General features: G+C 49.6%; 2 protein-coding genes across 2 annotated transcripts in view; both read left to right on the forward strand.

Moving 5' to 3' along the window:
- The first annotated feature begins 7,575 nt into the window (after nt 1-7,575).
- Nucleotides 7,576-25,254, forward strand: part of LOC102449115 (polymeric immunoglobulin receptor-like) — a 30,435-nt gene continuing 12,756 nt past the window's right edge. Inside the window, exons 1-5 of the mRNA XM_089773566.1 lie at nt 7,576-7,915; nt 8,542-8,868; nt 12,792-12,891; nt 14,681-14,933; nt 24,226-24,328. Of these exons, the coding sequence (XP_089629692.1) occupies nt 7,591-7,915; nt 8,542-8,868; nt 12,792-12,891; nt 14,681-14,933; nt 24,226-24,328 (1,108 nt within the window). The 5' untranslated portion in view covers nt 7,576-7,590. The remainder of the gene's footprint in view (nt 7,916-8,541; nt 8,869-12,791; nt 12,892-14,680; nt 14,934-24,225; nt 24,329-25,254) is intronic.
- On the forward strand, nt 17,889-19,767 carry LOC149521399 (uncharacterized). The gene is made up of 2 exons (XM_089773648.1): nt 17,889-18,800; nt 19,170-19,767. The coding sequence occupies exons 1-2, from the start codon at nt 18,113-18,115 to the stop codon at nt 19,715-19,717; spliced, it is 1,236 nt and encodes a 411-aa protein (XP_089629774.1). The 5' UTR covers nt 17,889-18,112; the 3' UTR covers nt 19,718-19,767.

Raw genomic sequence — 25,254 nt, forward strand, 5'->3', positions numbered from 1 at the left:
CTGAGAAGAGGTGCTGCTATTCTTGGAGAGGACTAGGAAGCCCATGGTACTTCCCCCACCTGACAGGGGAAGGGATCACTGCCAGTCCGGGTGGAGGGATAGCTATGGGGGGGATATGATAGAGGTCTATAAAATCATGACTGGTGTGGAAAAAGTGAGTAAAGAAAAGTAATTTACTTATTCCTACAATATAAGAACTAGGGGTCACCTGCTGAAATTGATGGGCAGCAGGTTTAAAACAAACAGAAGGAAGTTTTTCTTCACTCAGCACAGACAACCTGTGGAACTCCTTGACAGAGAACGTGGTGAAGGCTAGGACGTTAACAGGGTTCAAAAAAGAGCTAGATAAATTCATGGAGGTTAGGTCCATCAATGGCTATTAGCCAGGATGGGAGGAGTAGTGTCCCTAGCCTCTGTTTCTCTGGAGGTGAATCATGGGAGGGATCATGTGAGGATTACTTGTTGTGTCCCCTCCCTCTGGGGCATCTGGTATTGGCCCCGGTCAGCAGACAGGATACTGGACTGGATGGACCACTGGTCTGACCCAGTATAGCCATTCTTATGTTCTTAAGCTTAGCACTCCAGTCTGCCTTGATCCAGCCCTGCCTTAGATAAATGTTTTCATTGATTTGTATGCCATCCATTCATTATCATAATGACAGGGGGAAAGGTCAGGCAAGAGGGTGGGAGTGGAGGATAGCACTGGAAGGCTAGCGTGACATGGTCCGGAGCTTGAGCAGGGTGTGGGGAGCACAGAAAGGAGACTACCACACTATCACCATGCCTTGCCGGCTCTTTGGAACCCAACACAGACAGCCCTTTCCCCTTTTACTGACAGGCTGGGAGCGGGTGACATTTGGAATCTAAGATACTGAATTTTCAGCAGTGCCTCTGTCGCATTCCCAAAGCTTCTTGATCAACTGGCCAGAGCATGTAAAATAGTGTGTGTGTGTGTGTGTGTGTGTGTGTGTGTGTGTGTGTGTGTGTGTGTACGCGCACATACATGTCTGAAAGTAGACTCAGACCACAGCGACTTTCAATTCTTCAGTACGGCTGGCAAAGTTCCCTAAAACTGAGTCTCACAAGTAAACAATCATCCATAGTTCTGATCTAGTGCTTTTCATCAGTAAATTTCAAACCTCTTTGCAAAGGAGGTCTGTATCATCAGCCCTGTTTTTCAATGGGGAAACTGAGGCAGAGAGCGGGCAAGCGTCTTGTCCAAGATCACCCAGCAGGCCAGCAACAGAGCGAAGATTAGAAGCCAAGTCTCTGGCGTGCCAGTCCAGGGCTCTACACCTTGAACTCCAGAGCTGTCTCTGTGGCAACTCTCATTAGTGCTACATCAGTTCAATTTTTTTAAAACATCCTTTGCTTTGGAGTCTCGGGGAGAGGCGTCTCAGCAACATCGTCTAAACCTGCCTGCTCGTGGGCACCAAAATCAATATTTCTAACCATAGGAATGAGAGGCCTTTTAATGATCCATCCGCCTTTCTGCCTAAGGGAGCAGCCCCTTCGCTTTGGTCACACAAGGATGCGGGCAAAGCGAATACACTGGCCAGCCTGTGAAAGGTGAGCCTGTGACCATGCCCTTGGACTGATCTGGCTCTGTCCGTGCTACCCACTTCCCTAAATACACCGTTATATATCACACTGTCAGCCACAAGCACAACTTGGGGAAGAATTTCTGGGCTTTGCCAACACCTCAGTCACTTCCTCCTCCCAGTGCAGCTAGGAGTGAGCTCAGACAGAAGACATGTCCTGAAACTCCACATCACTTTCCACGCGATGTGTTCCAGCCGTGCGAGAGGCATGGAGCTGGGATTCCTGCTGCTGCTGCTGCTGCTGCTGCTCTGCATCGCAGGTAGGCGGAGGAGCATCATGATCCTTTGAGGATCACAGGGATGCTCCATGTCGGGGCAGGTGGGATCTGGGGCTGTGTTTTTTCTCCATGGTTTGTCAACAGCGCCGTCGAGTGAGACGTGGTGCAAGAAGCAGCATGCAAAGCCAGCCGGGCACGCCAGCCAGAACCCCTGCTGGCGTAAATCACCAGAGCTGCAGCCAATCTGGCAGGGAGGGAAAAACGCCTCCCCAGATCCCCAAAGAAGAAGGCAACTAGCATAATGCCAGCAGCGGTTCAAGAGGAAGCCTGTTGTTTTGAGTACCACTGTGAGACTGGGGGGGAAATTGTCCATCAAAACTGTTTTTAAGGGGAAAATTGCATGTTTGGCTCCAAAAAGATCCTGCTTTCTGTGGCACAGTCCCTTCCTTGGGAATCGATCACTGCAGGAGACCCTCTTTCTCTGCACTTTCACGCTGTGGTTCCCTCCCCACAGAAGGTCCCTACCTGCTGCCTTTTATATTGGAATCACTTGATTCCTCTGAGATGCAGCTCATGTTGCACTCAGGGCTGGGTTAGCCCCAGGCAGTCCAGTCCATAGACAATCCACCCTGTGACTGTGGCCCATGGCCCACATAGCTCCAATGAGGGTAGCATTTGAGCATCTCAGTCTCCCCTGCTTGTTCCTAATGCTGTTCCTTCCAGGCGGGGCTCTGCACACCCGCTATCATTCATGATCTGCATGTTAAGAACCACGGTGGACTTCACATCATTGACTCTGCTTGCATATTCTCTCTCTTTCTTCTACTTTTTGTTGGGGTTGGCTTACTTACATAAGAACATAAGAATGGCCATACTGGGTCAGACCAAAGGTCCATCTAGCCCAGTATCCGGTCTGCCGACAGTGGCCAGTGCCAGGTGCCCCAGAGGGGGTGGACCGAAGACAATGATCAAGCAAATTGTCTCCTGCCATCCATCTCCAGCTTCTGATAAACAGAGGCCAAGGGCACCATTCCTTACTCCCTGGCTAATAGCCTTTTTTGGACCTAACCTCCATGAAATTATCTAGCTCATTTTTAAACTCTGTTATAGTCCTAGCCTTCACAGCCTCCTCTGGCAAGGAGTTCCACAGGTTGACTGTGCGCTGTGTGAAGAAGAACTTTTTTTTATTAGTTTTAAACCTGCTACCTATTAATTTCATTTGGTGTCCTCTAGTTCTTATATTATGGGAACAAGTAAATAACTTTTCTTTATGCACCCTCTCCACACCACTCATGATTTTATAGACTTCTATCATACCCCCCCTTAGTTGCCTCTTTTCTAAACTGAAAAGTCCCAGTCTCTTTAGCTTCACCTCATATGGGACCTGTTCCAAACCCCTAATCATTTTAGTTGCTAAATGATACTAAAATGATACTTAAACTGCATGCTTCTTGGAGCACCACTAATCTCTTCCTTTATGTCTGGACAGTGCCTTGCGCAATGGAGGCCCTGTTAGAATCATAGAACCATAGATGTTCTTGCCATCCCCATAATAAATATTATTCACATTAGTTGATACAACACAGAGATGGGCAGGAACTGTCTGGCCAGTTTCATTTTCTTCAGTTACAGCACAGCATGGTTCACTAGGTAGAGCTCTAGGTCCCTAAATCCTGAACTTGTAACGGTGCTTTCTGCAATACATTTGCAAAGGATGTGGCATTGCAAAGTTGGATCTTACAGGCGAGAGCAATATTCCTAGACTGATAAAAATGAGAGACTGAAATGTTCATCCAGTCCATCTCCATGCTAGTGCAGAGATCTGCCTGCTGAACGAGAGCTCATTCACTGAGCAGAGATTTTAAGGTACTGGGATTCACTGGTTCTGCTTACACTCACCACAAGTTTGTTTTGCTTTGCTTTAAAACCAAAGGTAAATCTTCTGAGAAGCCAATGTGACTTAACACTAGGGCTGTGTCTAGACTGGCCAGTTTTTCCAGAAAATCAGCCGCTTTTCCGGAAAAACTTGCCAGCTGTCTATACTGGCTGCTTGAATTTCTGCAAAAGCACTGACTTCCTACTGTAAGAAATCAGTGCTTTTTGCGGAAATACTATGCTGCTCCCGTTTGGGCAAAAGTCCGTGCCAATCTAGACGCTCTGCTTTTCCGTTAAAAGCATTTCCGGAAAATCATGCCAGTCTAGACATAGCCTAGTATTATTATTAGTGATGATATTGCAATGGGTGAAGATTTGGGCTGGTTTACAGTAGGGATGTTAGATATCATTTTATCCAATAATTGTGTAATCACCCAAAATCTTAGCAGTTATAGATCATTCGATAGTCTCCGGAGGCAGGGCCAGCAGCCAGCGCACTCCCAATCCCACTTCTGGGGAATGCCCTGCCTCCCGGCACTGTTGCCTCTGTTTCAGAGGTAGCAGCAAGGGGTGGCAGGCAAGAGCCAGACCGCAAAGGGAGCCAGTTTAAAAACCAGCTCCCTGCACAGACCGGCTCCCGCCTGCCGCCCCACACCACAGAGGCAGCAGCGCGGGATGACAGCAGCCTCTGTCTGCTTGCTCTGCTATCCCATGGGGGCAGCCTCTATCCATGATGAGCCTGAATCCACCGCAGACAGAGGCTGCAATGGCATCCCACCTGACTCTTCCCCCATGCCACTGCCTGTGATACAGTGGAAGTGGTATGGGAGAAGAAGGTAGCTCCACAAAGCTGGTGTGCGTGGGAAGCCGACTTTTAAGCCAGCTCCCTTTGAGCAATGGCTCCCGCCTGCACGCCCTCCCTCCCCCCCGTTGGAGGCAGCAAGTGGGGAAGAGATAGCTCCATGGAGCCGGCACACATGGAGAGCCAGCGTAAAAGCTGGATCCTGTCATGTACCAGCTCTCACCTCCCCTCCTTACCCTCTGCGCTGCTGCCTCTCTCAGATGGGGATGGGGAAGCAGCTGGTTCCATGGGATTGGGTGCTCGTGGGGAGCCACCTCCCGGCTTCCCATCCTTACTGTCTTTGATACAGATACAACAAGGGGTGGGGGGAGTGCGAGTAGTTCGTAGGATTAACCAATAAGACCAGGATTATTGGTCGATCGTTTACATGACTCTACGCTAACATTCCTAGTTTACTGACAGCTACAAACATGTTAATAACATTGGATAAGAAGGAGTAGTGATGTGGGGGAACTATCTCTTTAAACCCCAAGAGAGACTGAAATGCTATAATAAACAGATAACACAGGTACACATACTGAGGTAACGTGCCGTGTGCAGGGGACACATGCCGGAGATACTCCAGGGTCTGTTTAGGGTTAGAATCATACAATCATAGAGCTGGAAGAGACCTCAGGACATCAAGTCCAGCCCCCTGCCCAAGGCAGGACCAATCCCAACTAAATCAACCCAGCCAGGGCCTTGTCAAGCCGAGACTTAAAAACCTCTAGGGATGGAGATTCCACCCCCTCCCTAGGGAACCCATCCCAGTGCTTCCCCACCCTCCTAGTGAAATAGTTTTTCCTAATATCCAACCTAGACCTCCCCCACTGTAACTTGAGACCATTGCTCCTTGTTCTGCCACCCGTCACTACTGAGAACAGCCTCTCTCCATCCTCTTTGGAACCTCCCTTCAGGAAGTTGAAGGCTGCTATCAAATCCCCCCTCACTCTTCGCTTCTGCAGACTAAAAAAACCCAAATCCCTCAGCCTCTCCTCATAGTTCATATGCTCCAGCCCCCCCCCCCCCCCATTATTTTGGTTGCCCTCCGCTGGACCTTCTCCAATGCGTCCACATCCTTTCTCTAGCGGGGGGCCCAAAACTGGACACAACACTCCAGATGTGGCCTCATCAGAGCCGAATAAAGGGGAATAATCACATGTCTGGATCTGCTGGCAGTGGTCCTCCTAATGCACCCTAATATGCCATTAGCTTTCTTGACTACTAGGGCACCCTGTTGACTCATATCCAGCTTCTCATCCACTGTAACCCCCAGGTCCTTTTCTACAGAACTGCTACTTAGCCATTCGGTCCCCAGCCTGTAACAATGCTTGGAATCCTTCTGTCCCAAGTGCAGGACTCTGCACTTGTCCTTGTTGAACCTCATCGGATTTCTTTTGGCCCAATCCTCCAATTTGTCCAGGTTACTCTGGCCCCTATCCCTGTTCTCCGGTGTATCTATCTCTCCCCCTACCTTAGTGTCAGCTGTGAACTTGCTGAGGGCGCAATCCATCCCCTCATCCAGGTCATTAATAAAGATGTTGAACAAAACTGGTCCTAGAACAGATCCTGGGGGCACTCCACTAGAAACCGACCACCAACCTGACATTGAGCTATTGATAACTACCTGTTGGGCCCAATAGTCTAGCCAGCTTTCTATCCATTTTACAGTCCATTTATCCAATCCATATTCCCTTAACTTGCTGGCAAGAATATTGTGGGAGACCATATAAAAAGCTTTGCTAACGTCAAGGTATATCACATCCACTGACTTTCCCATGTCCACAGAGCCAGTTACCTCATCACAGAAGCTAATCAGATTGGTCAGGCACAACTTGTCCTTCATGAATCCATGTTGACTATTCCTGACCACTTTCCCCTCTTCCAAGTGCCTCAAAATGGATTCCTTGAGGATCCCCTCCATGATTTTTCTGGGGACTGAGGTAAGGCTGACTGGTCTGTAGTTCGCTGGATTGTCCTTCTTCCCTTTTTTAAAGATGGACACTACATTTGCCTTTTTACAATCATCCAGGATCATATGATTGCCCCATCTCAAAAAAGATATATTGGCATTGGAAAAGGTTCTGAAAAGGTTCAACAAAAATGATTAGGGGTTTGGAACGGATCCCATATGAAGAGATTAAAAAGACTTGGACTTTTCATCTTAGAAAAGAGGAGACTAAGAGAGGATAATATAAAGATCTATACAATCATGACTCGTGGAAAAAGTGAATAAGGAACAGTTATCTGCTTGTTCCCATAATATAAGAACTAGGGCTCACCAAATGAAATTAATAGGTAGCAGGTTTAAAACAAACAAAAGGAAATTTTTCTTCACACAGCACATAGTCAATCTGTGGAACTCCTTTCCTGAGGATGTTGTGAAGATTAGTACTTTAACAGAGTTTAAAAAAGAGCTAAATAAATTCATGGAGGATAGGTCTATCACTGGCTATTTGCCAGGATGGGTAGGAATGGTGTCTTTAGCTTCTGTTTGTCTGGAAATGGGTGACAGGAGAGGGATCACATGATGAGTACCTGTTCTGTTCACTCCTTCCAGGGTCATTGTTGGAAGGCAGAATACTGGTCTAGATGGACCTTTGGTCTGACCCAAGTTGGCCGTTCTTATGAAATCTGCACCCCTGCTTTTCATCAGAAGTAACACTAATTCCAAAATAGTTATTTTGAAATCACAGTGGTGTGGACGCTCTGGGGCCTCTATGCTGAATTAACTACTCCCTAGAGTAACGTGAACTAATTACTCTCCAGTACTTCCTGGAGCTCTAATCCGAGGGAGTGTACACATTATCAGAGCCTGCCTTGGACTGATTTCGAAGAGTCCCCATAGTGTGGACACACTATTTCAATTTGTTAAATCAGGAGTTAAGTCGAATTTGGTCATTTCAAAATAATTTCCTAGTGTAGACATGGCCTGGCTGTGTTCCGTCCAAGCGCTGGAGTTCGGGGCTTTCAGGACTCAGCAGGCCACCCTGCTCCAATCCCAGCTCTTACTGATCAGGGCTGCTGTTTTCCAGGATCCCAGGCACAAAACGCCATGGAGAGCAGAGTGGAGGGGCAGAGTCTCGTCATTCAGTGTCCCTACAGTGCACAGCAATACAGTGAAATGGGGAAAACCTGGTGCCAACTAAGAGAGAAGAGCTGCTTTCTCTTAGTGAGCACCTCTTACACATCACCAGGCAGATACAAAAACAAGGTTACGGCTGGAAGAGCCACGATTCAGGATGACACCAGCAAGGGGACTGTGACCATCACCATGGAGAAGCTGGAGGTGCAGGACTCCGGAGTGTACTGGTGTGCAGTCCTTGGCTCTTCTAATACAGTGCAGCAACTAAAGGCCATTACACTGGATGTTTACAAGGGTGAGTATCCCACTGAGTATCATCCCATTCCTTCCCCCACCTTCTCATTTCTGCATTGCCTGTATCCATTCTTCCTGCATTCCCCGAGAATCTGTCACTTTCCACACAACCTTATCTCCTCTTTCCTGTCTCACATTGGAAACTGCTGTAAATCTCCAGCTAAGCTCAGCAATTCAGCCAACCGACCAGTCCAGCTTTTCCTGCTTTCCCCTCTCATGGCTTCTATAGGGGGATTGTCAATTTGTGTTGTGAAGTGTATTCATGAAAGGAGCAGACTCTGAGGGTCACATCTGAAAGTGCTCGGTGCCAATCACAGATCTCCAAGAGCTCAGGACCCGAAGTGCGCCCCACACACTGAGCTCTGTGCAGAATCTGGCCCGGAAAAGGTCAATCACTTACCTCACTCTGTGAGATGTTGGGATGATAAAGTGCAAAGGGAACAGCCCACACAGTTGTTTTTCGAGGCAAACGAGACCAAATTCACCAGCTCCCATTCACCCCTCCTGTAACTCAACTGAAGCTGGTGAATGGAGCTACCCCAGGGAAGAATTTGGCCGCTTGCGCATATGTCACTCCTGGGAAGTGTATGTCACCGGATCATACTGACCTGTTTTTGTGTTTTCCAGTCCAGGAGTACAATGCCTTGGAGGGGCAGAGTCTCTCTGTCCAGTGTCCGTACAACACAGAACTTTACAAAAAGGCACAGAAAGCCTGGTGCCAAAGGACAGCTCAGAGTACATGTGCTGACTTGGTCAGCATTGATGATGGGCTCGTCACGTACCATAACAGGGCTCAGAATGGCAAAGCCATGATCTATGACAACACCCAGACCGGGACTGTTACTGTCACCATGGAGAAGCTACAGACAGACGATGCCGGGGTGTACTGGTGCACGCTCTACGAGCCTCCCAATCTTTACCTACTAATTGAAGTTAAACTGACTGTTACCAAGGGTGAGTATTAACTGGTAGGGAAAACGTGTCGGGGGGGGGGGGTGTATTTCATTTTGCAGTTTCAGCCCCACCATCCCTGTTCCCTCTTTCCTCTTTCTGCCATTGAATCTGTATCACCTCCTCCCAATATTATTCCTGAATTGCCTCCCATTGCCAAAAACACCTTGTGTCCTTTCTTAAGGCTCACACTAGCAACTGATGTAGAACGATAGCTGAGATGAGCACTTTGCCCAGATGGATATTTCTGGTTTTAATGACCTATTTAAATGTCAGTTTTCTCCCATTCATTTGAGAACACTTTCAGTCTTTTCTATCTAGGCACTTCTCTGGCCCAAACCCTGACAGCATCTAGGCATCTCCCTAGCAGCTGAGCATTTGAAATCCAGTCCAGCTAACAGGAATATTACTTAATTCACCAAAGTGCATTTCAGCCATAAAATGGTAGCATGTCAATGGAATGGATCCGTATTTTAACCAGCTTAAGAAACTATCATCCAGGACCATGGTGCCAGGCACTGCACAAATATGACACACCCATGATCCTTGTGGCTGAAGAGAATCCAAATATAGGAGCAGTGGTGGCACATCCATAGGTGCGAACTAGGCGGTTGCCTAGGGCACCAAATTAAACAGCCATTGAGGGGTGTGGAGGCGGAGGCGCCGATCGCGCACCGATCACGCATTTCGCCTAGGGTGCCAGTTGCCAGCAACTCGTCTAGGGCCTCTACTGTATAGGAGGGTTCAAAAGTGGACACGACGGACAGATAAGGGACATGAGGCGACAAAAAGATGGAGTTTGGAAACATTATATTTGCTACACCCTTGTGTGCCAGGGTCGGAGTCACCACTATAGCGGCTCCTGCTGGCTGTCATGGGAACTAGCGCCATTCATCAGGGCTCTGTCTAGCCACGTCCTCAGTGGATACTTCAGGTCTATGTCCCAGGTCCGCTTCTCAAGTGGCTCCAGCATCCTTTTCTGCCCTCATCTCTGGGCCTCAGCACTGCTCTGTCCCAGGTATTGGCGCTTCTTCCTGCTAGGAGCCTGGTCTTCTCCTCTCAAGCTCCAGTCAGCTACTGAGCTCTGGTCTGCCCTGCAGCCCTTCTTATATGAACCTACTGGGCCATGATTGGTTGCTGCTCTCAGTTGCTTTCTATTGGCTGCTTTTAACCCCTTTCTACCAGTTGGGGTAGCTGCTACATCACACATTGTAATATGGTTTTTAGTGTATCAATCATCAGTGGTGGGTAACATAGGCACAAGAAGGCGTTGCCTTCCCAAACTGCCCAAGGAGACCCTGCTCATGCTCTGCCTCTAGGTCCCCTCCTACCTACTCCTGGAGGCAGATAGGTTGGGGGACCCAGTGTGCCCCAGGATCCGCTCCAGCTGTCCAGCACTGGAGCTGGTGACTCGGCTGGGGCGGGGAGAGCTTCATTGGAAGAAGGGCCACTGAGGTGGTGCAACCTAGATGGCTAGGGTCATGCCACCCACCTGTTGCTCTGGGGCAGCTGGGCCCACGCCACCCATCCAGCTCTCCAGTCTCCCTCTGCTCCTTGCAACCCCGGGCTCTGAGGTTGGGAAGGAGAGGCCAAGGGCCACTGTGGGTGGGGAGGCTTGGGGCATAGACAGGATGGGGCTTCAGGTGAAAGGGGCAGGACTAGAGCTGCCTCCCCGAGCCACGGGTTTGCCCATGGTACCCATTAATGCTCATGTGAAACATACTGAATTTAATTTAGACTCAAGAGGAAAAAAAATCTCTAAAAAAACCAAATCTCTAATGCTGAACCACCATGACTAGTTCTGCACTCCAGACTTCAGAGCTGCACCATTTTTTAAAGCTCTGAAGCCGGAATTATAGAACTTCATGGCTTTTATTTTATTCCTTATATACCATCCCTTGCTGTAAATAGGAAACACCATTATACTTTTGTGTAACTCAGTAGCTTTACCTGTAAGAGCCATTGTGCGAGTCACTTTCCTTTGGGTTTTAATATCAGAAAAAAAATCCTTTAAAACTTCAGCCTTTGAAAAACCAGTGTAGGCTTTAGCTTCCTTTTGAACACAGAGTAAATGGGAACAGATCCAGGTCTATTTATAGAGCGTCTAGCCCAATGGGGTCTTGAACCTGATCAAGGGCTCTGGTGGAGAAAAGTCTTCCCATATAGCTACTAAGATGTATATTTTATGCTCTGATGTGTTGTATGAGGTAAGGGCACAATAAAGTGCTATAAACTCATCCATGTTCAAATCTCAGGAGAAATGTGGATAGTAGAGGAACAATCTAGTCCCCCTTCATGAACTTTTAAAGTGTCAGAATCCTCATTGTACCCATCACCGCCACATAGCTGCTCGCAAATCTGCTTACATCGGGGAGAGGATGTGCAGTGAATGCGAGAAGGAGAGCTGGGTGAAAATTCTCCATCAAAACTTAGTTCCAAGAGAAAATACTTTTTCAACCAAAATAAAACCTTCCATTTGGTTGGAAAATGTTCTTTTTTAAAATATGGAAAATCCTTTACAGATAGTCCCCGATTTACGAACGAGTTACATTCCAAGCACTTGGACGTAACTCGATATGTTGGTAAGTTGGACCCCATTCATTTCAATGGGACTGAGCTGTTCATAAGCATGGATTGCCGTTCATAAGTCAGGGCTGCGCTTAATGGGAGGCTGGTCGTAAGTGCGGCTGGTCGTACGTCGATGTGTTTGTAAGTCGGGGACTACCTATAATTATGCAAAACAGCGTCCTGAAATGTATTTATTCTAAGACCTGAAGTGACCACTGTGAGCATCTAGTCTGACTTCATGTGTAACAGATCACACAACTTCCCTGAACTCATTCCAAGAACAGATGCTTTAGACAACCATGGAAGCCCCAAGCCGTATCAGTGGGTGTTGCCCAGAGCAGTGCCCTGCACCACTGTACAGGTACAGAATGGTACCACAAAGCAGCTCAGGGTCCTAGGGCGTTCTGACAGTGTGCTGGGGTGAGTAGGTGGACTAGCTAGTTCAATTCTGGCCCATCACCAGGAAGTTGAAAGAGAAAGATTATCCCAGCTTCTCCAAGTGTCTGGAATAGAGTTCGCTGTAGTCATCCCCAGGTCATGCATCATAACTCTGACGGAAGGTCTACGCTACACACTTATCTTGCATCGGTGCAGCTGTTGCACTGTAGCTCTTCCGATGAAGCTGGTATTAGCCGATGGGAGAGAGCTCTCCCATCAGCTCAATAACTCCACTCCATGTGGGAGGCTGTTGGTATGTCAGTAGAAGAAGTCCTTCCACTGCCAGAGCCTGTCTACATGGAGGTTTAGGATCAGTATAATTATGTCACTTGGGCTGTGGAATTTTCATACCCCTGAAAGACTTAGTTATACTGCAGTATGTGTGTAGAGGAGAGATAGGCTGAGTGTGACATGAACAGATACTGAGGTCCATGTCTTATCTCTGAAACAGGATGATTGTTCCTCTCCGTGGCTACGTCTACACTGGCCCCTTTTCCGGAAGGGGCATGTAAATTTCACGAGTCGTCGTAGGGAAATCCGCGGGGGATTTAAATATCCCCCGCGGCATTTAAATAAAAATGTCCGCCGCTTTTTTCCGGCTTTTAAAAAAGCCGGAAAAGAGCGTCTAGACTGGCCCCGATCCTCCGGAAAAAGTGCCCTTTTCCGGAGGCTCTTATTCTTACTTTGAAGTAGGAATAAGAGCCTCCGGAAAAGGGCACTTTTTCCGGAGGATCGGGGCCAGTCTAGACGCTCTTTTCCGGCTTTTTTAAAAGCCGGAAAAAAGCGGCGGACATTTTTATTTAAATGCCGCGGGGGATATTTAAATCCCCCGCGGATTTCCCTAAGACGACTCGTGAAATTTACATGCCCCTTCCGGAAAAGGGGCCAGTGTAGACGTAGCCCATGTGTTTTATTTGCAGGTTTAGCAAGGACTCTCTTCCCAAGTACTGAGTACACAACACCTGTTCTTCACTCCAACTCCACAAACTTCAGCTACAGCCAAGAATCGCAGAATATCAAGTGAGTGTCCCTTCAGCGCCAGTTCAGCTGGTTGAAATAAAAAGATATAAAACACCTGTGTTTCTAGAACAGGGTTTTTCTGAAAAATCTTCCCCTGCATCTAGACTGCTGCTGCACTCTTTTGAAAGTAAATCGAAAGAACACAGCAGTTTTTTCAACTGCGGAAAACCTCGTTTTACGAGGAATAATGCCTTTTTTCAAAAGTGTTCTTTCGAAAAAAGGTTCTATGTAATGCAAACTGTGCTTTTTCGAAAGAGAGCATCCAGACTGCCTGTGCGCTGTCTTTCAAAAAAGTGGCTTGCTTTTTCTAAAGTACTGGTTGTAGTCTAGACGCTCTTTTTCGAAAGAGGCGTGCAGTCTACAGGTAGCCTAGTGAACAGGATAGGATAGGAACAAAGCAGCATTTCCCATCCGGAAAACTCTCTCCTCACTAATCTACCAGAGTTCTTTCAGCATATCAACACCGTAGGGGACAGAAGATAACTGACAGATCTAATTTAAAGTTTCAGAAAGCCTTGTCACAATCCTTCATAAGAAGTAATTAAGGAAACTAAGCCATGCTGAGGGCGAGAGGCCAAGTACTGTCTTTGATCAGAAACTGGCAAACAGAAAGAGTAGAAATAAATAGACATTTTAAAACATGGCTCAAGATCAGTGTCTCTGGCAATGTCACATAAGCACGGCCCTACTGTGTCAGACCAAAGGTCCATTTAGCCAGAAGCATGCCGAGCCTTTGGCAAGGTGGGGAGAGACCAGCTCTGCCCTGTGTTCTGACAGTGGCCAATTCCAGGTGCTCCAGAGGGAATGAACAGAACAGGTGATACATTCCTTGTCACCCATTCCCAGTTTCTGACACCATTCCTGCCCATCCTGGCCACCAGCCATTGATGGACCCATCTTCCAGGAATTTATTTATTGAACCCTGTTATACTCTTGGGCTGTGTCCAGACTGCATCCCTTTTCCATAAAAGGGATGCAAATTAGACACATTGCAACTGCAAATGAAGCGGGGATTTAAATCCCCCCGCTTCATTTGCATAAACATGGCTGCCGCTTTTTTTCGGCTCGGAGCTTTGCCGGAAAAAAGTGCCAGTCTAGACGGGGATCTTTCAGAAAATAAAACCTTTTCCGAAAGATCCCTTATTCCTTATTTTAGCTCTGCCCTGTATTCTGACAGTGGCCAATGCCAGATGTTCCAGAGGAAATTAACAGAACAGGTGATCCGTCCCATCTTCCAGGAATTTATTTAACTCATTTTTGAACCCTGTTATACTCTTGGGCTGTGTCTACACTGGCCACATAACCCATAATAGCTATGGAAATGAGAGAAGTCAGAATAGGGAAATGCGTGGGGGATTTAAATATCCCCCGTGGGATTTAAATAAACATGGCTGCCGCTTTTTTCCGGCTTGGGGAAAAGCCGGAAAAGAGTGTCCAGACTGGCGCGATCCTCCGGAATAAAGCCCTATTCCACAGGAGGAATAAGAGATAGTAGGAATAAGAGATCCTCCGGAATAGGGCTTTATTCTGGAGGATCGCGCCAGTCTGTACGCTCTTTTCCGGCTTTTCCCCAAGCCGGAAAAAAGCGGTGGCCATGTTTATTTAAATCCCGCGGGGGATATTTAAATCCCCCGTGCATTTCCCTATTCTGACTTCTCTCATTTCCATAGCTATTACGGGTTACGTGGCCAGTGTAGACATAGCCTTGGAGTTCACAACATGCTCCGGCAAGGAATTCCACGTCCCTGTGAACTGATGGCTTCTCTCCCTTTTCTCATTTCTTTACCAGCTCCCTGGACTTGAGATCTGCCTTCCTTTGGCTGGGAGTCAGTGCCCTGATCAACAAGGTCCTGATAGCTGTGGTAATGGGTCTCCTAGTGAGAAGAAGAAATCACCGCAGAGAAGGTGCCCAGATTCCTGTAAACCTTGAGTTACAAAAGGTCAGCTGTCTGTCAGATGGGCCCTTTAGCAATGAGGGAACTCCTCATGGGACATTACTGACGCTGTCAGATAGGAAACGGGCCAAACCAACTGATGATAGCTAATAAGTCTCAAACTTTTAATCACCACGTCTTGCCCACCGAGATCAGTGGGCAAAGATGGAAACTACCCCAGGGCCTAGAAATTCAAAATAGCTGGAGGCTTCTGGCTGCTGCTGCCTCTCCTGCAGCAGCATCCAGAGCCCTGGGCCCTCTAGATCACCACTTGAACCTTGGGCAGCACGCGCCAAGTGGTGCTAAGGGCAGGATGGGAGAGGGGGGCATGGCGTAGTCTGGGTGGCACTCAGAATAGTCGCCCATCTGCCTGCGGCCCCACCCATCTCTCTGAGGCCCCTTCCCTTCCAGAAGCACCAAGCTGGCCTTTCCCCATCTTTCCCAGAGGCTCGGCATTTCTGTAGCCCACCCGACACCACATCACCTATTCCTGCTGCAAGCAGGGTTAGACAACACTGGCAAAAGGCTCCCCTCTAGTGTCAGTTCTGGCTGGCACCAGAGCAGCGCCATCACTGGTGAATTGCAAATCCCATTTCTGACAATGTAGATATGGCCCAGGGCAACTAACTTGGAAGGAAAGTCCTGCTCATGACACGAAATCTGGGAGATCAAGGTACTTCCTAAACCAGGGCTTGATAAAAAAGTGGGGTCTAGACCAAATTCCAGGGATCAGTAGCCCTAGAAAGAAAAGGAAACCATATCTCACCAGAAAGCTGAAGGAGTTTGTCCTGCAACTTAGAGGAAAGTGTTCAAAGGTCCCCAAGTCACCTGGGTTTTTAAATCCCAATTTCAAAGCTTACTTCAGTACTTAAAAGTGCCATTGACTTTTGCTTAGACATATGCTCCTAAAGGCCCAAGTCAGTTTTGAGACTAAAATTTAGGCTTAGAACTTACTACTTTTGAAAATTGAATATTGTTCTCTCTCTCAGACCATGGAAAACTGAGTTTTCTCTTTGATGTGCAGTCAGCAGAACAGATCTGATAAAGGGACGCAAACAAGAACTGGGTGGACCTTGAAAAAGGACATAATTTTCCCATGAGCTGTAAAGCTGGTTAAAGAGTGACCATTTTCTCAACAAATTTTGTCTTTATAGTGAGAAAAATAAAAAACACAAACAACATTTCCATATTGTTCAACCAGATCTGTTTCAAATGCCAAGGCACCTCACTCCCAGAGAGCCTTGAAGTAGCCCAACCTTGTAGCATTTCATGTTCATGCTCTTTAGCACCTAGAGGACCTGCCTCCAGACCTAAGACTGCAATCCAGGCACACTCTGTTTCTCTCTAGAAGCAAGACGCCTCTCCTATGCCTCCAAACATTTTGGGTGGCCACCTCAGTACCTTTTTCCAATTTTAATATATTTCATTGAGATGGAGCAATCAAAACTGCAGGCCACATTCAAACTGTAGTTGTAATGGATTTTTATAGGGGCATTATCCTAACGTTCAGTCTCATTTTCCCTTTCCTAAAGGTTCCTGACATTGTTAGCTTTTTTGGCCGAGTAGGCACACGGAGCAGAAATTTTCTGGATCCTGTCCACAATGACTAGAGGCTCTCTTCCTTGAGTGCTATCAAATAATTTAGTCCCCATCATTTTGCATGTATGGTTAGGGTTATATTTCCCACTCTCCATTACTTCGCATTGATCAACATTGATTTTCACCTGCCATTTTGTTGCCCGCACACCCAGTTTGTGGAAACCACTTTCCTACTCTTTCCAGTCAGCTCATACATGGGTGAGATTCTAAGAAAACTGTTTGTTCATTTCAGGGCCACGTGGCAGCTGAAGGAAGCACTAGAGACCGCTCCAAAGCGTGACGAGCCGACACATTTCTCCTCCTCCAGAAGTGCCTTTGTACATGAATTTACCCCATGCTCTGAGCAGAAGCAAGTGCCCATCCCCACACTGTATCTAATCCAGCGGTTCCCAACCTTTTCCAGATGAAGTCCCATTTTGACAATTCAGGAAGACTTGGTGACCCAAGGCAATTAAAAAACGGGGGGACGAGAGGGGGCAAAGTCACCTGGGGAGACACTTGGCGACCCTTTTTAAATGTAATGATGACTCATATTTGGGTCCCAAACCATAGGTTGGAAAACCCTGATCTAAGCCTTCATTGTAATATAGACCCCCCCTCCCCCCACACTGCATACCCCAGGCTTTATACATGATAGCATGAAGAGGTTGCCCCTTACCTAAGCTTCCCTTCCACTTACCCCGAGCCGGCATGAGCAGGGTTCTCTGCCCCCTCAGCAGTTTAACAATCAATAAAGCAGCAGGTCTCCTTCCATGGTTCCCTGATACCCAAGAGAAGAGAACAACCCACCACTTCCTTTCCCAGCAGCTCTTCCAGCTGGGTCACAACACCCTCTCCTTCTGTACAAACGTGAGCACTATTGCTTCACTTTGGAGGCCAGAATCTGTTCCTGGTCAGCTTTCCCAGTGTGATTTTATGAATGGCCTGTACCCTGGTGTGTTACGACTGCCTCTGACAGCGCTCTGCTTTGTGCTACCTTGTGCTAAGAGGAGAAGGGCACCAGCTTGTTCACCCACAGCTGGATCCTTCTAACTATCAAGGCCAGAACTTGCTTGGCTGCATCATAGATCAAGCTTATTCTCTCCCATTTCTCTGCATGGGGCACTGAGGGCTGAAGGAAGGGAATTTTCCCAGTAGAGCACAGAGATCCAGTGTTAACATGGGGATTTAAGACCCGCAGCAGTGGAGGATTCCTGAGAAACCCGGGGAGGACTCAAAAGCAGCGTGGACAGCAGAGAAGAAAAGAGGGGCTTGTTTTCATAGCGGGGAGGAGCCTTTAGAACTGTGAGACCAGCTGGGGAATAAGGAAGTTGGCTGAAGGAGAGATGTTGTGTTGCAGAGAAGTAGAGAAGTTACATGCAGGAGAGCGGATGGTTAGGAACCTGAAGTAGGGAAATGCACACAGGTGTCATTTCTCGGACTAGGGCCGTGTCCACACTCAGGGGTTCTTTCGAAAAAAGTACCCTTTTTTCGAAAGAACTTCCCCTGCGTCCAGACTCAAGCCGCGTTCTTTCGAAATTAAATCGAAAGAACGCGGCTTTTCTTTCGACGGCGGTAAACCTCGTTTCACGAGGAAGAACGCCTTTTTCGAGGGAGATCCATCGAAAGAACGTGAGTCTGGACGGGGGGAGCCCTTTCTTTCGAAAGAATTGGCCTCCAGGAACAAGCCCTGGTGGACAATCTGGGCCATGGGTTGCACGTCTGTGGTTCCTGGCTGCAGCCATTCCTTAAAGGGACAGGCGCACCCTCACAGCCACTTGTTGCAGACAAGGAGCCAGAGCACACGGCGACCTTGCTGCAGCATGTCACAGCCCCAAGAGCGTCCTGGCCCTTCCTCCGAGCCTTCTGGGGACCCAGCCAAGGGCTCCAAGCGCCGGGCACCATCCTGGTCCGGCGCAGAGATCAAGAGCCTGCTGGAGCTGTGGGGAGAGGAGGAGGCCTTACAGGCCCTCAAAAGCCGGCGGCGAAATGCCGACATTTATGGCCGCATGGCTGAAGCCCTGGCCCAGAAGGGCCACTACCCCCGCACCCAGGACCAGGTGCGCTCCAAAGTGAAGGAGCTGCGGCAGGGCTACGCCAAAGCCAGGGAGGAGAGCTCCCGGTCTGGGGCAGCCCCCCACTACTGCCCCTACTACCCAGAGCTGGACCAGATCCTGGGTGGCAGTGCAGAAGCACGCACACCACGAAGGTTCGTGCAGTCCGGACTGGCAGACCCGGTGGTGGACGCTCCAGAGCGGGAGCTACAGCACTCTGGAGACGGGGACATGGGCCCAGAGGAGGAGGACACCGAGGAGACGGCAACCCTCACCCTGGAGCCAGTGACCCAGACCTCTGAGGCCTCCCAGGCGTCATCTGGCGCGGGAGAGGAAGCAGCAGGTGAGTACAGTGAGGTTGTGTCACACCCGGGGGGGGGGGAGGTAGGTGGGTGGGTGCACAGTGGGTGATGCACAAGGGAAACCTGTCATGCTCAGGCTGATGCCCAGGTCACACACACACACACACACACACACACAGTGTGACCTTCAGAATGTGTGCTTCCCCTGTCTCAAGGGAGAGGGCATGCCCTTTTGGACAGCTGTTGCACACATGACTGATTGTGATAGAAATGTAGCCGTGTCACTCTGATCTGAAGAAGTGGGTCTGGCCCTGGAAAGCTCATCCCCTAATAAACCATCCTGTTAGTATTGTAAGTGCTACAGAGTCCAGTTTATAGGACTGATTGTGTCTTCTTCTTTTCCTCCACAGCCGGACCAGCCGTGGAAGAGGGCCGCAGCACCCCAGCCCCACCTCCATCTCCATCTCCACCTCAGAGACATGGGAGCCGCAGACACAGGCGTGTCTACGCCGACATCCTCCGGCAGCACGTCGAGGCTGTGCAGGAGCAGAATGCCATCCTGCTACGGAGGGCGGAGGCAGAGGAGCGGTGGCGTGATCGGCTCATGAATGAGCTGGTCCTGCAGCGCACGGTGCTGTACGCCACCCTGAGGGAGGTCAGCGGCTTGCCTGCTGCTGTGCCAGGTCCTGCTCCTCCAGCACCCCATGACCCCACCCCACCAAACCCCCCTTCCACAACAGCAGCCCTTTCCCCCCTTGGACCTCCCTCTCCCCCAGCCCCCCCAGCTCCCCAGCCCCTCTCTCCCCCTGGCCCTCCTCTCCCCCAGGCTTCCACGTCCCAAGAGCCCCCCAGCAGCCAGCCAACCGACAGGTACATCACCCGATCCCGTAGCCGGGGAGCACCCCAAACACGAGGCCCAGGCAGGAAAGGGAAATCTGCCAAGCCCCGTTCAACCTGATCCCCTTCCCCCCTCCAGGTTTCCAGTCCCCTTCCCCCCTCCAGGTTTCAATGACCCCCATCACCCCACTTATTAAGCACACACAAAGGGTTAAAGGAACTGTTTGTTTATTGTATATAGTTTGGCAACAACAAAAATGAAAAAAATTTTTGTTCTTTTGCCACATTGTTGGATAATATGTACAAAATTTTAAATAAGTAAAGAGAACATTTTATTTTGAAACACACCCTGGTGTAAGTGATGTGTCCAAACTGGGTCAGGAGATGGGTTGTGGAGGGAAGCTTCTATTGGGGGCCAGGGCCCAGTCCCCAGGCAGAAGCCCCTCAGTGCACTCAGTGGCCTCCACTGGAGAATTGCTCCCGGAGGGCCTCCCGGATGCCAACTGCAGACCGGTGAGCCTGGCGGATGGCAGCTGTCCGGGGCTGGGCAAAGAGCCTCTCCTGGCCATCAGCAGCTCTCCCCCACCCTGGTAGGAAGGCCTCCCCTTTCCTCTCCACGAGGTTATGGAGGACGCAACACGCGGCCACCACCTCGGGGATGTTGGTCTCCCCCATGTCGAGGCGTGTGAGCAAGCACCGGAATCTGCCCTTTAAACGTCCAAACGCACATTCCACCTGGTTGCGAGCCCGGTTAAGGCGAGCATTAAACTGCTCCTTGCTCACATCCAGGTGGCCGGTGTAGGGCTTCATCAGCCACGGCATCAGGGGATAGGCGGCATCGGCCACTATGCACACCGGCATGTGCACATCCCCAACCGCAAACTGGCGATGGGGGAAAAGTGTTCCTGCCTGAAGCCTCCGGTACAGGTACGAGTTTCTGAAGATGCGGGCATCGTGTGCCCGCCCTGACCACCCAACACAAATGTCTGAAAACTGTCCACGATGGTCGACCAGGGCCTGGAGGACCATAGAAAAGTAGCCCTTTCGATTGATGAATTGGGCTGCTCGATGGGGCGGTGCACGGATGGCAATGTGTGTCCCATCGAGCGCTCCTCCGCAATTGGGGAAGCCGAGGGCAGCAAAGCCGGCCATGACGCTGTCCAGATCCGGTAGACAGATGAGCCTGTTGAGCAGCTCCGAATTGATGGCCCTCACCACCTGCAGAACGAGACAGACAACAAAGTGTTAGAAGGGGTGCCTTATGTCTTAGGAGGAGAACCCACCGCCCACCTTCCCTCTCAAACAGCCCGGGAATCCCCTCCTCAGAACCCCCCCCCCCACAATTCAGGGTGAGTGGAGGAGCTCCCTCCCACTCCCACTCCCACTCCACTTGGCCCTTCCTGACAGTCTCCCTTCCCCCCACCCCAAACTGTGACTGTCCCCAGACATTGACTTACCTCCATCAAGACGGCCCCGACAGTAGATCTCCCCACGCCAAATTGGTGTCCCACGGAGCGGTAGCTGTCGGGGGTTGCCAGCTTCCAGAGGGCAATGGCGACCCTCTTTTCCAGGGGGATGGCGGGCCGCAGGTGGGTGTCTTGCCGTTGCAGAGCAGGGGCGAGCCAGGTACAGAGCTCCTGGAAAGTGGTCTTTCTCATGCGGAAGTTCCGTAGCCAGTCTTGGTCATCCCAGATCTCCATCACGAGCCGGTCCCACCATTCAGAGCTGGTGTCAAACCTCCAAACACGCCTGTCCACGAAAAAGTTCGGAGGCAAGGGCAGTGTGGCTGCTGGACGGGGGAACCCCTCGTCCCTCTGGTCTGGGTCCAGCTCGGGAAGGAGCCTCATGATTGTCTCACGAAGATGCAGCAACAGCTGCAGTATGGTGGTGTGGGGCCATCGCCTGCCCAGGGGCAGCTCTGGCTCCATGCCACAAATAAGGGTCTGCAAGCAGAAAAACCTCAAAAGAAAAAAGCTGCTGGGGTGTCCCAGGAAGCTGAGCACTCCAAACAAGCACTGCAATGCCTTGCAAAATTCCTCAAGGGACAGCAAAGGCAGCTGCAGGAGCAGAGCAACGGGTGTTCAGGAGTGTCCCTCTCACCACGCGTCTCTGCAAAGGGCAGGCAGGCAGCACCCGGAAGGAAATGCTGCCCCCATGCCCTGGCAGAAGCAGTTCCGGGTGGCTTTCAATTTCGAAAGAGCGTCCGGCAGTCTGGACGCTCTTTTTCGAAATAGCGGATCGATCTTTCGATCCGCGCATTGTAGTCTAGACGCGCTCTTTCGAAAGAGCCTCTTTCGAAAGATGCTTTCGAAAGAGGCTCTTTCGAAAGAAGCCTGCAGTCTAGACACAGCCTAGGTCTCTACATGCCTTGGGTGACCTAGAGCAGAGTGGCTGGTTTGGAAACTTTTCCCAAGTCGGTGTTAGGTGATTCCTCGCTCGTGTGTATCCAGACAGGTAACCTCTAACCTACAGTGCCCCAAAAATGGAGTCTCAGAAAGGTTCAGCTTAAGCTGTGGGGTCCTGGTGGCCTAGGGCAGCTGGACCCCTAGCTCCCATCTCCACAAAGGGGAACAGAGAGCCCGTGCCCAAGAGCTGTGCCAGGGATGCCAAGGAAACAGATTGAGCTGGAGACTTCTCAGCCTGGGAAAGCTGAAGGCCCGTGTCTCTGCTGTGATGGACGCAAGCGCAGACACCTGAGGAATGTCCAGCAGGCGGAGCGTCATGCGGGCTGGGACAGATAGCCATGGAAACTCCCTGCTTTGCTGGCTACAGACTGGCCAGTTTCACAGGCTTGCCAACAGCTAATAAAAAAGTGTCCTGTCCTGCAGTAAATCAGCACCCAGTGCCTCTTGTCATCCCTTGCAATGCAGAACGTTGCTGGAGCTGTCCAGAGCATGGGTCTGGCTGTGGGTTTGAATGTCCCTCTAATGGTGGCCTGGCTTCCCCTCTGTCACGCCCGGAGCGGCTGCCAGGCCTAGTCTGACTTGTACTGACAGAGGGACACTACCAGGAAACTGGTCCTGTATTTTTGAAATACAATATTGCAAACAGCCAGCATCCGCTTTAAAAGTCAAGGCAGCCGGCAGAATTACTGGATCGGTGGGAAAGGTCGGGGAAGGCCTTCACACTCCTGGAAGGGGCGGGACCTCAGGCAGAAGGGGAGGAGCTGTGGTTCATTTCCTCCCCATCAGCCCTTCTGTGCTGTCTGAAGTTCGCTTCCCAGCATCTGGCGGCAATTTAAAGGCCCATGGTTCTGGTCACGGCCGCAGTGTTGGTGAGTGATAGCCCGAGGCTCTTTTGAATCGCCAGGCTTCGGGGCACTTTTCCCGTTTGCTCCCTCCGTCCCCCACCTATCCACGGGCCTGTGTGCTGCTCTGTTCCACTGAAAATACAAAGAGTGAGCACTGAAGGGTGTGAGTTTGATTTCTCCATGCCAGTTTCTTGTGATGTCTGTCCTACAGGCTTTGGACTTTTTAGATTGCATGAAACATGTTAGGTGCATTGGGAGCAACTGGGCGGCTAGTTTGCTTGACTGCAGTAGCTCAGCTGCAAAGTTCAGTCCGACTCACTGGCGGACTCAAAGTATTTACCAAACTGCTTAACGAGCAATGAGGTTGTGGGATCTCAGTCATGGTCTCAGGAGGTAGGTCCCTCAACATGGCCCACGTCCTGAATCCACCATCCCAGGGACAAGTAGGTGGCAATCCCAGCAGAGTTGCTAGGGACTGAGAGGATCATGGGTACAGACTCTGCTTTCACCAACACACATGGTCCCAAGAGTTCAGGTTCAATGCATGCTGGCAAGGGGTGGAATGAGGCAAGTTTGCACTGCAGCTCTCCATGCTGTTTCTGCCCAGGAGATACATAAAGGGCATATTTTCCCCCAAAATAAATTATAATGTGCCCTTCTCCAAAGAAATGTGTGTGTCCCATATGTGGAATATCAAGGTTTAAAAGGGAACTGGGAAGCCTCTCACTATGAATCCTCAATTTCCAGGGCACAGGTGAGAACAAGGAGCTATGGAGTTATGAATAGAGTGGAAAAGATTTGCACATTCTCAGAGGAACTGCACAATAAACTGCACACAAAAAGACCAAGATGAGCCATTTTCTTTCCTGTTGCCCAAGATCTTTATGCAGGATTAGGAAGACTTGAGTAGGAGACTTTGATTGCAAGAAGTGTCTCTCTGGCTTTCTTCCCCAGCACTGTCCAACCACTGCAAGAGGTGGGCTTCCTGAGCACGGAAATGGGATGCAAATAAAGGGCTCCATTTTGCTGTGGGGTTGGATCTGAGCCTGAGGCACCACCTGGTTCCTCTTTCTCTCATTAACAAAATGATCAGTTAGCCATGCCAGCTTCTGAAAGATCAGCCAGTGACTGTGCCTGGGAAGGGGGGAGGAGACAGGGCAGGGGAAAGGAGGCATGTAAAGGTCCCCTCCCGCTGGACTGACCTCTTTTGTTGCCATCCACTTCCCTAAATATACAAATGATCTTAATACCAGTTTCATTGCAAAACATGGTGAAGAATTTCCGTGTGAAGGCAAGACCTCAGCCACTTCCTCATGCAGCTTCAGTGTCAACAGGGGAGAGCGCGGAGAGAAGGCGAGTTCTAAACCTCCATTGCCCCTTCCAAAGTGAAATCCATTTCACTGTATTCCAACAATGCCCCTTCTAGGGGCTTGACAAGAGGCATGGAGCTGGGATTCCTGCTGCTGCTGCTCTGCATCGCAGGTAGGCGGAGTGATGTGATACTTTGGGGTTACATGGACATTCCATGGCAGAGGCAGGTGGGATCGGGGGCTGTTTTCTCTGCCTCGGTTCTCAAATGCACTGTGGAGCGTATGAGAAACAGCACAATACGGCACATGAGAACCCATGCCAGATCAGTACCTCAAGGGCAGTAAATTGCCACCCCAGCTGTACTGAAGGCAATGGGGCAACATCAATTTACTCCGAACACTGGGAACTCCAGTCTCAAAGGGCAAATATTTTTGAGCACACACTAAACACCACACAAATGTGCCCCTGAAAAAATGTGGGTGGAGCTCTCTATCTTCTTATTAACTTGCTATTCTCAGAGAGACATTCTGGAACAGGTCCTCAGATGGCATAATCTGGCCTCCCAAATTGGCATCGTTTAAAGTCAATAGCTTTTTGCTGATTTACTGCAGCTGAGTACTTGGCCCATGTATGTCCTGTTGCCATTAGAAGCCAAATGTTGATGTGATAGATCAAGGTCTCTAATTATTTATTTTAGAGCCACTAAAATTTCTTCTTGGATTAAATTCTGATAAAAGGCATGTGTGGGTTTGTGAGGATTATGTGATATGCACCGTAGGGAGTGCACAGCACTTTATCAATAGTGAGGCACAAGAGGAGCCTTATAAAGATTTGAAGGAAGTTCTCCCATCAAAGCAAAAGGAGAGGTAGTGGGAATTCCTTTGGGAGACACTAGGGAATTCCCAATTTATTTCCAGTGCCAGCAGTTTTATAATATTTCAAAGCAATCCTCAGGAAGTGCTCTAGAGAAAGCGTTGTTATTGTGTAAGTGTGACTGTATCTCTCTTCTCAGCCCTCTCCTCTTTTCTTGTTTCACTTGCCTTGTGAATCCTCAGCTACAATTCACTGCAGGATCAGACTCTTAACTGTTTTTGAAT

This window comes from Pelodiscus sinensis, chromosome 27 (assembly GCF_052426305.1).
Source record: "Pelodiscus sinensis isolate ZL-2025 chromosome 27, ASM5242630v1, whole genome shotgun sequence".
In the NCBI taxonomy this organism is placed as follows: domain Eukaryota; kingdom Metazoa; phylum Chordata; order Testudines; family Trionychidae; genus Pelodiscus; species Pelodiscus sinensis.